General features: G+C 39.8%; 1 protein-coding gene across 1 annotated transcript; it reads right to left on the bottom strand.

Annotated features, from left to right (window-relative positions):
- Positions 1 to 1,293: 1,293 nt before the first annotated feature.
- LOC124112852 lies at positions 1,294 to 12,542 on the bottom strand. Its single transcript, XM_048398708.1, has 4 exons — positions 12,491 to 12,542; positions 4,664 to 4,784; positions 3,229 to 4,121; positions 1,294 to 1,412 (listed from the first exon to the last, which is right to left on the bottom strand). The coding sequence occupies exons 1-4, from the start codon at positions 12,540 to 12,542 to the stop codon at positions 1,294 to 1,296; spliced, it is 1,185 nt and encodes a 394-aa protein (XP_048254665.1).
- Positions 12,543 to 15,365: the final 2,823 nt, after the last annotated feature.

The raw sequence follows: 15,365 nt of genomic DNA, 5'->3' as shown, positions 1-15,365 counted from the left end.
CAGAACGGTCTGGCGCAAAATCCACGCCATTAGAGGCTTAAAACGACATAAAAAAACTAACATTAACAACTCAACCAACCCCGCCCAAAAAGCAAATAATCTCGCCAACCACTTTTCGGCCGTTAGCAGTAACACCAACTTCAGCCAAAAATTCCAAGATAAACTTAAAACAAAAAAACAAACCCACAAAAGAACCAAACAATAACAATCTAGAAATAAACCAACCCTACATAATGGAGGAGCTCCTCTACGTAATCCAAAACAGGAAAAAGGGCACAGCCCCAGGATTAGACCTAACTTCTTAACAAATAATTAAAAAACTCCCCCTCAAACTATTCCAGGCACTACACAAACTATACAATCTCATCTACCTAAACGGACAGGTTCCTACTCCCTGGAAACAGGCCCTAGTCATACCAATCCCTAAACCTAATAAACCAGCTAATCAAGCTAACTCATATCGACCAATATCTCAACTTCAAACTTATGCAAAGTAATGGAATCAATGGCTAAAAATAGATTACAACATTACCTAACCCAAAATAACATCAAATATTGAACTGCATGGCAAGTATTTATAAAACGACCGGGGGAGGAAATATTCTGGGGGGAGATTTTATTCCGTAGGGTGGGGGAGAGTGTATTTCGAGAGGGGCGGAACTGTACCGGTATAAATTCGCCGGGGGGAGATTTTATTCTGGGGGCGAATATATTTCGTGACACCGGCAGTATCTTGTGAGATCTGACTTATCCAGTATCCGAATTTACTATGTTAATTTAACATTAAGAAAGATATGTCAAATAGGGAATTCACTCCTTCTTGCGGAATCATAACGTTATAGTGAGTGAGTGAGTGAGTTTGGTTTTACGCCGCTTTTAGCAATATTCCAGCAATATCACGGCGGGGGACACCAGAAATGGCCTTCACACATTGTACCCATATCAAGAATCGAGATTGTCTTCATTACATCTCTAAATTCACGATATACCGAATTAAATCAAGATCCACCTCAGTCCATCTTTACCTGCATATCGATCCTCTGTTCACCTTCAGATTTACGACGAGAGTCAGTACATCTTTACACCAGGATGGACCTTGGTATATCTTTAGATCTAAATGGACTTCACTACATTAGATTCAAGATGAATCTCAATATACCTTTAAATTCAAAACTTTCTACCACACTAATAGTTCCATGTGATAAGTATTTGGCTCGAATACAAAGGTGTCAGTAAACGACATTCAAACTATGCCAGGCGTTATTTCCAAATAAGGCGTGGGGATGATTTACTCTATTCCAAGAAGTCGCTGAGGTCCATCTCCCTAAGCTCCCAGCCTCCTCCTTTCTTAGCCATGATCTCGTTGATCTGGTCAAAGTAGTGGTTGATGGACGTCCCACCTCCAGCACCGCCTTTCGTGAACACAAACAACAGAACCAACTGTTTGTCGATTACAAATCACGAAGGGTTGCCACTGTCGTAGAAATCGTGTCGGACGAAGGTGGTTAGAGGAACACGTAGTCCGGCGTTGACGGAGCAGTAGAAGAAAAAGTCGTCCACAAGTACCTTCTCTCCCTGGTCTGCGCTCATGGCTGGTATGTGCATAGTGTAAGGCACACGGGAAGTGGTCAGGTTTCTGGGCATCACAGAGAAGGTGCTGGTGCTGAAGACATCACTGTCCAGTTCACCACCACGATGTCCTGGCCATTGGTATGACCTAAGACTTGACAATACGGCGCTCAACTACGTTATCGTTTTGATCAACAAGCCTTATAGTGGAGTTTAGCTTTGATGCTGTAGTGCGATCAGCCTGTCGTCAATACCGTGGATTATCACACCATAGAGGCAAGGTGGGAACGGGGTTGAACATGTGACGTGGATCTTGTAGGTGCAGTTCTCACCGTAGCCGACCACGTAGATGTGGTGCTAAAAGTTGGCAAGTAGATAGGCATACCTTACAGCCTGGTTTCTGATCTATCGATCCTGTGTCTGCAGAACCCTGCAAAGTCTGCGAATCACAGACTGAGACTCATTGAACAAGTTATGCCTTTTTGATAGCATTATACAATGGAACCTCACCGCTTATCCAGACCCTCAAGAGACATGATAACCACACTCTCAAGAAAGCATATGGATGAATTCGATCGTATTTATATCATTACTTTTGTACTAAAAAAATCTAAAAAACAATTACGCAAAAGTGTAATGCGTTCAAACTGATATTTTCAAAAATGTGTGATTCGTTCAACAGGATCACAGGATTGCTGACTTTTGGTGTCCCTACTTTCAACGTTAAGGATAATCAAGATAAAAGAATTAATTAAATCAATTCAGTGAACATTATAGAAACTATCTAAATGATTAGCATTTGTCAAATATGGAATTTGTATCAAAAAAACAACCTTCTTGAATGCATCTCATTAAACAGCATAGGGAATTATCGCTATTTCCAGTCGTATGTGTGCATATTTTGGTATGGTGGTACATTACGCGTAGATACATTTAGTTCGTATATTCTCTCATTTTTATTCTTAAACTATTAAATGTTCTCTTCAAGTCCACACGTGTTTGCCTCTTTTCTGGTGCAACGCATTCAAAATGGAGGGTGTAATTCGGATCTGCTGTTCACCGATTCCATACCGTGAAGACGAACACGACTAAATGACTGTTGAAGCCAGCAATTGCTGTGGATACTCAGAGAAATGCTATTCATAAACTGCAAATATACCGTACACCACATTATTACGTTTGGTGCCATCATTCACACATGAAAAACGTATTTCGTTGTCGTCCATAGAATACTACCGCAGGATTATTTTGTGTGTATTAGACTGGAATAAAGACATACATCGTGGACATTCCACAGTAACATTTTACGAAGAAGTGAAGATGACTTGACGGGAAGGTTTTGAAACAGGCGTTTGTTGAAAAATCTTTGATTCGTTTGATGGAGATTTATTTCCATTAATGGTGAGTGCCACATTGCACAAACGTGAGTACTTGTACTTGTCATGTCGCGTCACCCGTTAACGCATGAACCAATGAAAATTCGGTGTTATCGTGGAGTCGGAGTGACCTCTCAGATGACTCGTATAAGCCCCGCTCACTCAGAGTGCCAAAGTGATGAGTAGTTGACTACTAGGCGTCAGTAAACAAAGACTATCTCCTATGCCAGGCTTTATTTCCCAATAAGGTGTGGTAATGATTTTCCTGGTTCCAGGAACTCACTGAGGTCCATCTCCGTAAGCTGGTAGCCTCCTCCTTCATTGACCATGATCTCGTTGATCTGATCAAAGTAGTGATTGATGGACGTCCCACCCCCAGCACCGCCTGTTGTGAATACAAACAACAGAACCAACTGGTTGTCGATTACGAAAAAGGTAGGGTTGCCACTGACGGTGCTCACCTTGAACTCGTAGAAGTCTAGTCTGATGGATGTTCTCAGAGGAGCACGTAGTCTCGCGTGGGTGGAGGAGTAAAAGTAAAAGTCATCCACAAGAACCTTCTCCTCCTGGTCTGTGCTCATGGCTGGAATGTGAATATTGTAAGGCACAAATAATTTGGTCAGGTTTCTGGGCATCACTTTAGAGAAGGAGATGGTGTTGGGAACATCCCTGTCCAGTTCACCCACCACAATATCATGACCGTTGACGTTGGGTCCGCCCACAGTTTTGGACTTGATGACACGGCGCTCGACTACATTGTTGTTTTGATCAACAAATCTGAGAGTGGAGTTGACCTTGATGCTATGAAGCCTTGACCACAAAGCGTGTCTTGGAGAAACCAGAGTTCCAGCATTCCTATTTGCCATGTGGCTGTTCCAGGGTGAAATGGAGGTCAGGTCAAGGCCATACGCCCAGCAGTCCTTGTTGCGAATGTACACTTTGTGAGCATGGTCCTGTTTAGTGTACACATTCTTGGCAATAGCTGCTGGGATGTTTCTGGCTTTGGCTGCCTTCAGTCTGTCGTCGATTCCGTGGGTTATCGCACCATAGAGGCCACGCTCAAAATGGGAAGGTGGAGGCTGGGTTGGAATTGTGAGGTGGATGTTTGTGCAGTTTACTCCGTGGCCCACCACGGTGATGTGCTTGTGTTCACAGTGGGCGAGTAGATAGGCACATCTGTTGCAAAATTAATCACAAACATTATGATTTATCACAAAGTATTTCAAAGGCTTGTCAAAACAGTACATAAATAATTTACTTGATATAAAGTAACTGTTCTCCAAACTTAACGTGAAATGTGCATATGTAAAGTAGGATACCATGAACGGCAAGTCCCTACTGTCATTGTTCATTCTTCGCCATTTTCGGAGGAGAAATCGTGTGATGTGACATCCAAATATTACCATGATTATTTGACTATCAGGACCAGTAATAAATATACTGCCAAGTATTTTGAGAACACTACAAATGTGACATGTATAAATATACCAATTAAACATACAGCTGCATTTAGCGATAACAAGGTGGACTTCAAATCCACGATAGCAACCACTTAATCCAAGACTGTATGGTGCATACAAAGCAATACTCAATAACCTGGTGCCATATTGTGGTACGTGAAAGTGACGAAACTTTTCACTTAGACGATCGGGCCACGTCTATCGACACGTGGCGACAATTCAATATTATTGATAGTTCTTTATGAGCCAATTACTTACAGGCCGTGGTACTTCTTGCCATCACTGGCACAAAAGATCCTGTGGTCGTCGGGATTTGACTGACAGATACGGTGGTACGCTGTATGGCAATAAGCTGCAGTATGGTCACGTGAAGCGCTATCTACAAGTGATTACATGGTTTATATACTTTTATGCTTGTATTTATAAACTCATATTGTAACACATCAAAGCTCCTGTGCTTTTCATGAAGATTTTAAACATATTGTGTTTGAACACTAGATAGCCGTCACAGACCATCTGTTATAGTTCAAAATATATATTCTTGTGGTCAAGCATTTATTTGTCCTTTATAAATGCTATGGTGAAATGTTTGGTAATATTCATTCCCTCTTAGATGTAAATACTTTGAAAGGGAAGAAAAGAGGTGTTGATTTCTCTTTGGGCTCAGTACGTATATGATCATGTTGTTTTTTTAATCATAGTATGACACATAACTCAAAGCTCCTAGCTCTCATTTTCTTGAAGATTTAAAATATATTGGTGTTGTAGACTTTCTACAGATTTATTGTTCAATATAGAAAAACATGAACTTGTAGACCAATTTTGTCTCCTTCACAAATGCTATGGATAAATACCTGGTGATTTTCATTCCCTCTTAGATATGTACATGTACATCGTTTGAAATGGAATGCCAATATGTGCAGTTAACTCTTTGATCCTGATACGTATGAAACATCGAGCTATCCTGATCTGTTTTTACAGGTGTTTGTTGTCCATACATTAGGTAAAATCATATTGTCCTTGTCATCACAATTCAACAAAACATGTATGTTACTGAATTTTGTCATCCAACCGACGCTTAACTAATTTCAGTAATGAAACTTTTCACAGGGCATTTTAGGAACCTGACTAGCCTTTGACTTGTCCTTCCGAAAACATTTCATATATTTTACTTTGTTCCAGAAATCAAGCATATTGTCCTTTTCAATCATTTTATCTCGATTGCAGGATATGGGAAAAAATATGATTAAGAGAGATGACTTAGATTCCATGAATCGGCGTCAAAGCACATATGGCAAAGTCATAGTTATATATAGGCCATTCACGGCCACATGACCTAAAGGTAGATGCAGTAGCCGATAACAAGCTGACACATTCCTGTTTTCTTCAATAAAACTAATAAACAATTTACAGTTCTCATATACTGATTATTACCATAAATGATTTCCCCATATGTTTTCGTAATACATTTCTTAAGAATTTGTACTTCACACTACTGACAGAGAAAATGTAGGTATTTCGGGACAAGGTCAATAAAAGTCATTTCATCAATAGGATTGGAGGTTTACAAACCTGACATCGTTGAACCGATGACAACGATGGCGACGACAACAAGAGAGACCATCGTTAACATCCAGAACACGACAGCTTTGACCTGTGACGTGGACCGTAGTTTTGGTTTTTCTACTGCTGTCCTCATTAGGTGACAGGTGCCAGTTTTCCAACTTCTAATCACATCCCGACCCACATTTCCTATTTCTTGAACATTTTTGGTTACACGAACAAGGCATTCACTGTGGAATATTTGACGACAAAACTCTTTCCTTTATAAGAGTGAGTGAGTTGGATTTTACGCAGCTTTTAGCAATATTCTAGCAATATCACGGCGGGGGACACCAGAAATGGGCTTCACACATTGTACCCATGTCGGGAATCGAACCCGGGTCTTCGGCGTGACGAACGAACGCTTTAACCACTAGGCTAACCGACCGCCCCGTCCTTTATAAGAAGAAATGTCTACGGAAACAAGAGTCAATAGGACAATTACGAGTATTACATAACCATTAAATAAGCGGTTGTTCCTTAATCACACTCAGTTAATGATGATACCAGGTTTTCGTGAAAAATGCGTGGTAGCTGTCGCAAACATCAAGTTTGTTTGTAAATATATCACAGACGCTATTGTGTTTATATTGAGTACGGATTGAGAGAGTTAGTGAGATGAGTTTTTCACCACTATTAGCAATGCTCCAGTCAGGATGAATTTCTGCAAGAAACAGGCTTCACACACAAGTGCTTGTAATGTATATTTTATTCAGAGAGTATTAGTACACATATCGGATACAATTTAAAAGTAAATGTTATTTGATTCATGTCTAGGGACATAAGGAGTGTTTTAAATATTGAAACAATTATAACCTCAACGCCAAAGCATAATTTGCCTCGAAAATAAAAGGTAACATAACGGCGATGTGTGGGTCTCAAAATATAAGTGAAGACACCTTCGTTACTCACACAATTTTCACAATTTTTTCCCAAGTGGGCACAGCACAGGACGTAAGGACATATTGTGCCAATGTGAACACAGCACAGGAGGCAATGAGCGCTCCACATATTGTACCCATGTGGGCACAGCACGAGACACAGTGAGTACTTCTCATGTTGCCTCCACAAGGGAACAGCATGGCACACAAAGCATGCTTCACCTATTATATCCATGTGGGCACAACACGGGAGACATGGAATGCTTCATGTGGGAACAGTAAGGGGCAGTAAGGATTGCCTCACATATTGTCTCCATTAGGGAACAACACGGAAAACAATGAGTGTTTCACATATTGTACCCTGGAGGACACAGCACGAGACACACAGAATGCTTCACATATTGTACCCGTTTGGGCACAGCACAAGAAACAAGGAGTGTGTCACATATTTTATCCACGTGGGCACAGCACGGGACAAAAGGAGTGCTTCATGGGGAGATTATGTGCCACTATCTGACATCATCTTTGACATCATCTTCAGTTACTTCATATTGTGTTGTGTGACTACAAAGTCCTACAATCCTGTTCTATAACATTTCAGTCAAATATATTCAAACATGCACTATTGTGATTCTAGATGCTTATAGTAATTAAACAAACTGAGTTTATTTTCAAAGTGTCTGCCTCATTAACCTTTGATCTTAAGGTCAGATTGTGACCTAAATTGTGACACAATGTAAGCCTCAGTCTGTGCAATACATTATAGACTTTGCCTTCTTCGAGTGAGGAGATGGTACATGTTTATATTGCTTTGACTTGTTTAATCTCCAGCTGATAGTGCTGAAGCCAGGACTCATTTATGCCTACTCTGTTGACTCTGTGTGAGTCGTTGATCATCTATTATCATAGCATACATTTTGTCAACATTTGCCTAAGTGATGGCACTTGAAGGTCTTCCTGATCTTGGATCATTTTCAAGGCCCTCTCGAGGAGCATCTTCCGTACTTAGGAAGAGACATGATAACCACGCTTGCCTTCTGTGAGTGAGGAGATGTTGGTTGTTTATACTGCTTTGACTTGTATAGTGTCCAGCTGATAGTGCTGAAGCCAAGACTCCTTTATGCCTACTCTGTTGGCTTTGTGGCATGTGGTGATTCGTTGATCATCTTTTGTCATAGAATGCATTTTGCCAACATTTGCCTTAGTGATGGCACTTGAAGGTCTTCCTCATCTTGGATCATTTTCAAGGCCCTCTCGAGGAGCATCTACCGTACTTGAGAAGAGACACGATAACCACACTCTCAATAACGCATATGGATGAATTCGATTCTATATATCCTTAATATTGTAAAATAAATACAGTACAGTAACTCAAACGTGTAATGCGTTCAAACAGATATTTTAAAAAAGTGGGTAATCCTTTCAACAGGATCATAGGGTTGCATGATTGTGGTGTCCCTCCTTTGAAAGTTAAAGATAATCAAGATAAAAGAATTGGTAAAATCAATGCAGTGAACATCATAGGCAGTATCTAAATGATGAATACTTGTCAAAAATATAATTTGACTGTGATATTATTAAAACAACAGCAAAAGATAATTCGCATTAAACAACATAGTGAATTGTCGGATTCACCAATCGTATGTGTACAGAATTTGGTGTGGTCTTACATTACGCATATATACATCTAGTGTGCACAATTTAGTTCGTATATTCTGCCATTTTTCGACTGAAACTATGAAATGTTCTCTTCACCTGCTCAACAGTTTGTCTCTTTTCTGGTGTAATCTGTTAAATATGGAGGGTGTAAGTCAGATCTGCCGTTCAGCGATTCCCTACCGTGAAGACGAACACGACTAACATACTGTTAACACCACCCATTGCCGTGGAGAATTTCACGACAAACGTATCTCGTGCTCGCCGAGAGAATACAACCGCAGGACCAATTTGTGTGTGTGTTGGAATTAATACATACATCATGGACATTCCAAAGTGACATTTTATGAATATGTGAAGACGACATGACAGGAAAGTTTAGAAACCAAAGACGCATTTCTTGAAAAGTTTTAGATTCGTTTGATGGATATGTATTACCATTAATGGTGAGTGCTACATTACACAAACTTGTCATCCTTGCTGTCAAACGGCCAACGTGGGTGGGTGTGTACATGTCATGTCGCGTCAACCGTTTACGCATTAACCAGTGACGTGTCTGATCACTCGTATAAGCCCAGCCCAGACAGTGTAGTGTTGTTCCTACCGCAAACGCCGCTTTAAGGATACACTAAGCATCCTTAGTAGTTCGAATCAGAACCTTTCAGCCACCTGTTATTGTAGCTTGCACTCAAACAATTTCTATATAGAAGTTCAGCTGTGAAGGTTTTTTAAGTATGTATCAAGTGGAAATTTATCAGAACCTTTCTTGAAAACTGTTTACAAGATGATTACGAAGTCAGTTCCGCTATGTAACAATTGTTGCATGCCTTTCTGAATTTCATTTGTATGTTCAAAACCTAAGACTAGTTCCTGAGAGACTTATTCCAGAGTTATCACGATCAACCGTCCGCATAACAAGGTCCCCATATCAACTCATAGACAATCAGGGGTTACATCAGACCTATCTTATCCTGGAATTCCCATTAATAGACAATGTTGATCGGTTATTCGTGACGAGCCAGACACAAATAATATTGGAGTTTCACAAACCTGACAGTGTTGCACCTATTACATCGAGACATAATTCGTTAACATCCGAGACACAAATGCTTTGACCTGTGATGTGGACCGTAATGTCGCTTTTTCTTCCACACTTATGTGATGAGTAGTTGACTACTAGGCGTCAGTAAACAAAGACGTTCTACTAAGCCAGGCTTTATTTCCCAATAAGGTGTGGTAATGATTTTTCTGGTTCCAGGAACTCACTGAGGTCCATCTCCGTAAGCTCGTAGCCGCCTCCTTCTTTGACCATGATGTCGTTGATCTGATCAAAGAAGTGATTGATGGACGTCCCACCCCCAGGACCGCTTTCTGTGAACACAAACAACAGAACCAACTGGTTGTCGATTACGAAAAAGGTAGGGTTGCCGTTGTCACTGCTCACCTTGTACTCGTAGAAGTCGTGTCTGATGGATGTTCTAAGAGGAACATGTAGCCCGGCGTGGAAGGAGGTATAAAAGTAAAAGTCATCCACGAGAGCCTTCCCCCAATGGTCTGTGCTCATGGCTGGAATGCGAATATTGTAAGGCACAAGGACTTTGGTCAGGTTTCTGGGCATCACTTTAGAGAAGGAGATGGTGTTGGGAACATCACTGTCCAGTTCACCCACCACAATATCATGTATTCCGTGGGCGTTGGGTCCGGTCACAGTTTTGGACTTGATGACATGGCGGTCAACTACATTGTTGTTTTGATCAACAAATCTAATAGTGGAGTTGACCTTGATGCTGTGAAGCCTTGACCACAAAGCGTGTCTTTGAGAAACCAGAGTTACAGCATTCCTATTTGCCATGTGGCTGTTCCAGGGTGAAATGGAGGTCAGGTCAAGGCCATACGCCCAGCAGTCCTTGTTGCGAATGTACACTTTGTGAGCATGGTCCTGTTTGGTGTACACCTTCTTGGCAATAGCTGCAGGGATGTTTCTTGCTTTGACTGCCTTTAGCCTGTGGTCAATACCGTTGGTTATCGCACCATAGAGGCCACGCTCAAAATGGGAAGTTGGAGGCGGGGTTGGAATTGTGAGGTGGATGTTTGTGCAGTTTTCACCGAAGCCCACCACGGAGATGTTATGCTTACAGTGGGCGAGTATATAGGCACATCTGTTGCAAAATTAATCACAAACATTATGATTTATTACAAAATATTTGCAAAGCCTCTAAAAAACAGTACATAAATAATTTACTTTACATAAAGTAACTATACTCCAACCTAACGTGAAATGTGCATATGTAAAATAGGATACCATGGACGGCAAGTCCCTCCTGTCACTGTTCATGCTTTGCCATATTTGGAGGTGCATATAAAGCAACACTCAATAATACACCAATATACCAATTTAGCATTCAGCTGCTTTTAGCGATAACAAGGTGGACTTCAAATCTACGATAGAAACCACTTAATCCAAGGCTGTATGGTGCATACAAGGCAACACTAAATAACCTGGTCGAATCTCTGTTTCGATCACACGACCATAGGATTGTGGCAAGTGAGAGTGACAAATTTTTTCACATAGACGACCGGGCCACGTCTATCTCTGAAAGTGGCGACAGTCCAACATTATTGATAGTTCTTTATGAGCTAATTACTTACAGGCCGTGGTACTTCTTGCCATCACTGGCACAATAGATCCTGTGCTCGTTGGAATGTAACTGACAGATACGATGGTGCGTCATATGGCAATAAACTGAAGTATGGTTACTTGAAGCGCCATCTACAAGTGATTACATGGTTTATGTACTTTTATGCTTGTATTTATATACTCATATTGTAACACATCAAAGCTCCTGTGCTTTTCATGAAGATTTAAAACATATTGTGTTTGAATACAAGATAGCCGTCACAGATCATCTGAAAATGTATGGTTCAAAATATAAAATATATATTCTTCTGGTCAAGCATTTATTTGTCCTTTATAAATGCTTTTGTGAAATATCTGAAAATTTTCATTCCCCCTTATATGTACATACTTTGAAAGGGAAAAAAATGAGGTGTGGATTTCTCTTTGGGCTCAGTACATATAAGATCATGTTTTCTTTAATCATAGTATGACACATTACTCAAAGCTCCTCTCTTTCTCTTGAAGATTTAAAATATATTGGTGTTGTAGACTTTCTACAGATTTATTGTTCAAAATAGAAAGACATGAACTTGTGGTCCAATTTTGTGTCCTTCACAAATGCTATGAAGAAATATCTGGTGATTTTGCATTCCCCCTCAGATATGTACATGTACATAGTTTGAAATGTAATGCTATTATGTGCAGTTTACACTTTGATCCTGATACGTATGAAAGCTATCCTGATCTGTTTTACATGTGCTTTGTTGTGCATACATTAGGTAAAAACATATTGCCCTTGATATAAAAATTCAACAAAACATCATCCAACCGAGGCTTTACTATTTTCCGTAATGAAACTTTTCACAGGGCATTTTAGGAACCTAAGTAGCCTTTGAATTATCCTTCAAAAAACATTTTATATATTTTACTTTGTTCCCGAAATCAAGCGTATTGTCTTTTTCAATCATTTTATCTCGGCTGCAGGATTTGGGAAAACATATGATTAAGAGAAGATGGCTTAGATTCCATGAATCGGCTTCAAAGCATATTGGCAAAGTCATCGTTTTATACAGGCCATTCACAGCCACATGACCTAAAGGTAGATGCATTAGGCGATATCAAGCTGACACATTCCTGTTTTCTTCAATAAATCTAATAAACAATTTTCAGTTCTCATATTCTGATTATTACCATAAATGATTTCCCCATATGTTTTCGTAATACATTTCTTAAGAATTTGTACTTCACACCACTGACAGAGAAAATGCAGGTATTTCGTGACAAGGTCAATAAAAGTCATTTCATAAATAAGATTGGAAGTTTACAAACCTGACATCGTTGTACCGATGACAACGATGGCGACGACAACAAGAGGGACCATCGTTAACATCCAGAACACGACAGCTTTGACCTGTGACGTGGACCGTAGTTTTGGTTTTTATACTGCTGTCCACATTAGGCGACAGGTGCCAGTTTTCCAACTTCTAATCAAATCACGACCCACATTTCCTATTACACGAACAAGGCATTCACTGTGGAATATTTGACGACAAAACTCTTTCCTTTAAAAGAAGAAATGTCTACGGAAAAAAGAGACAATTAAACAGTTACGAGTATTACAAAACCATTAAATAAGCAGTTGTTCCTGAATCACTATCAGTTAATGATGATACCAGGTGTTCGCGAAAAATGCGTGGTAGCTGTCGCAAACATCAAGTTTGTTTGTTAAAATATATCACAGACGCTATTGTGTTTATATTGAGTACGGATTGAGAGAGTTAGTCAGATGAGTTTTTCACCACTTTTAGCAATGTTCCAGTCAGAATGATTTTACGCCAGAAACAGGCTTCACACACTGTTGCTTGTAATGTACATTTTATTCAAATAGTATTAATAGTACACACATCGGATACAATTTAAAAGTAAAAGTAATTTGATTCATATATTGGGAGATAAGGAGTGCTTCAATTATCGAAACAATTATAACGTCAACGTCAAAGCAAAATCTGTCCCGAATATAAAAGGCAAAATAACGATGAAGATTTTATGTTTGGATTTCTAAGTGAAGTGAAGACACCACCTGCCACTCACAATTTTCACATTTGTTCCAAAGTGGGCACAGCACGAGACACAGTGAGTACTTCTCACAAGGGAACAGCATGGCACACAAAGCATGCTTCACCTATTATATCCATGTGGGCACAGCACGGGAAACATGGAATGCGTCATGTGGGAACAGTAAGGGACAGTACTGATTGCTTCAGATATTGTCTCCATTAGGGAACAACACGGTTAACAATATTGTCCCCTGCAGGACACAACACGAGACACACAGAATGCTTCACATATTGTACCCTTTTGGGCACAGCACAAGAAACAAGGGGTGCTTCACATCTTTTTATCCACGTGGGCACAGCACAGCACAAAAGGAGTGCTTCATGGGGTGATTATGTGCCACTATCTGACATCATCTTTGACATCATCTTTAATAACTTCAGATTGTGTTGCGTGACTACAAAGTCCTACAACCCTGTTCTATAAGATTTCAGTCCAAAAAAGTTAAACATTTATTACACTATTGTGGTTCTAGATGCTGATAGGAATTAAACAAACTGAGTATATTTTCAAAGTGTCTGTCTCATTAACCTTTCATCTTAAGGTCAGATTGTGGCCTAAATTGTGACACAATGTAAGCATCAGTCTATGCACTACATTATAGACTTTGCCTTCTGCGAGTGAGGAGATGTTGGTTGTTTATACTGCTTTGACTTGTATAGTGTCCAGCTGATAGTGCTGAAGCCAAGACTCATTTATGCCTACTCTGTTGGCTTTGTGGCATGTGGTGATTCGTTGATCATATTTTATCAAAGCATGCATTATGTCAACATTTGCCTTAGTGATGGCACTTGAAGGTCTTCCTCATCTTGGATTATTTTCAAGGCCCTCTCGAGGAGCATCTTCCGTACTTGGGAAGAGACATGATAACCACACTCTCAAGAATGCATATGGATGAATTCGATTATATATATCCTTAATATTATAAAAAAATACAGTACAGTAACTCAAAAGTGTAATGCGTTCAAACAGATATTTTGAACAATATGTTATCCCTTCAACAGGATCATAGGGTTGCATGATTTTGGTGTCCCTCCTTTCAACGTTAAAGATTATCAAGATAAAAGAATTGGTTAAATCAATGCAGTGAACATCATAGGCAGTATCTAAATGATGAATATTTGTCAAAATTGTAATTTGACTGTGATATTATTAAAACAACAGCAAAAGAAAAATCGCATTAAACAACATAGTGAATTGTCGGATTCACCAGTTGTATGTGTACAGAATTTGGTGTGGTCTTACATTACGCATATATACATGTAGTGTGCACAATTTAGTTCGTATATTCTGCCTTTTTTCGACTGAAACTATAAAATGTTCCCTTCACGTGCTCACGAGTTTGTCTCTTTTCTGGTGTAATCTGTTTAATATGGAGGGTGTAAGTCAGATCAGTCGTTCAGCGATTCCATACCGACTAACACACTGTTGAAACCACCCATTGCCTTGGAGAATTTGAGAAATGCTATTCACAAACTGCAAACATACCATAAACAACATGATCACGTTGTTGGTGTCGTGATACACATTATGTTGAATGTTTTAATAACACTGCTCCTATTTATCACGACAAACGTATCTCGTGCTCGCCGAGAGAATACAACCGCAGGACCAATTTGTGTGTGTGTTGGAATAAATACATACATCATGGACATTCCACAGTAACATTTTATGAAGATGTGAAGACGACATGACAGGAAAGTTTAGAAACCAAAGACGCATTTCTTGAAAAGTTTTAGATTCGTTTGATTGATATGTATTACCATTAATGGTGAGTGCTACATTACACAAACTTGGCATCCTTGCTGTCAAACGGCCAACGTGGGTGGGTGTGTACATGTCATGTCGCGTCAACCGTATACGCATAAAACCAATGACGTGTCTTATCACTCGTATAAGCCCAGCCCAGTCAGTGTAGTGTTCCTACCGCAAACGCCGCTTTAAGGATACACTAAGCATCCTTAGTAGTTAGAATGAGAACTTTTCAGCCACCTTTGGTACCCACAACTGTTATTGTAGCTCGCACTCAAACGATTTCTATATAGAAGTTCAGCTGTGAAGGTTTTTTAAGTATGTATCAAGTGGAATT

The sequence above is a fragment of the Haliotis rufescens genome, unplaced genomic scaffold, assembly GCF_023055435.1.
Source record: "Haliotis rufescens isolate VD_foot unplaced genomic scaffold, xgHalRufe1.0.p SCAF_19, whole genome shotgun sequence".
In the NCBI taxonomy this organism is placed as follows: domain Eukaryota; kingdom Metazoa; phylum Mollusca; class Gastropoda; order Lepetellida; family Haliotidae; genus Haliotis; species Haliotis rufescens.
The sequence above is the reverse complement of the archived record's forward strand: the minus strand, read 5'-3'. Positions and strand labels throughout refer to the sequence as shown.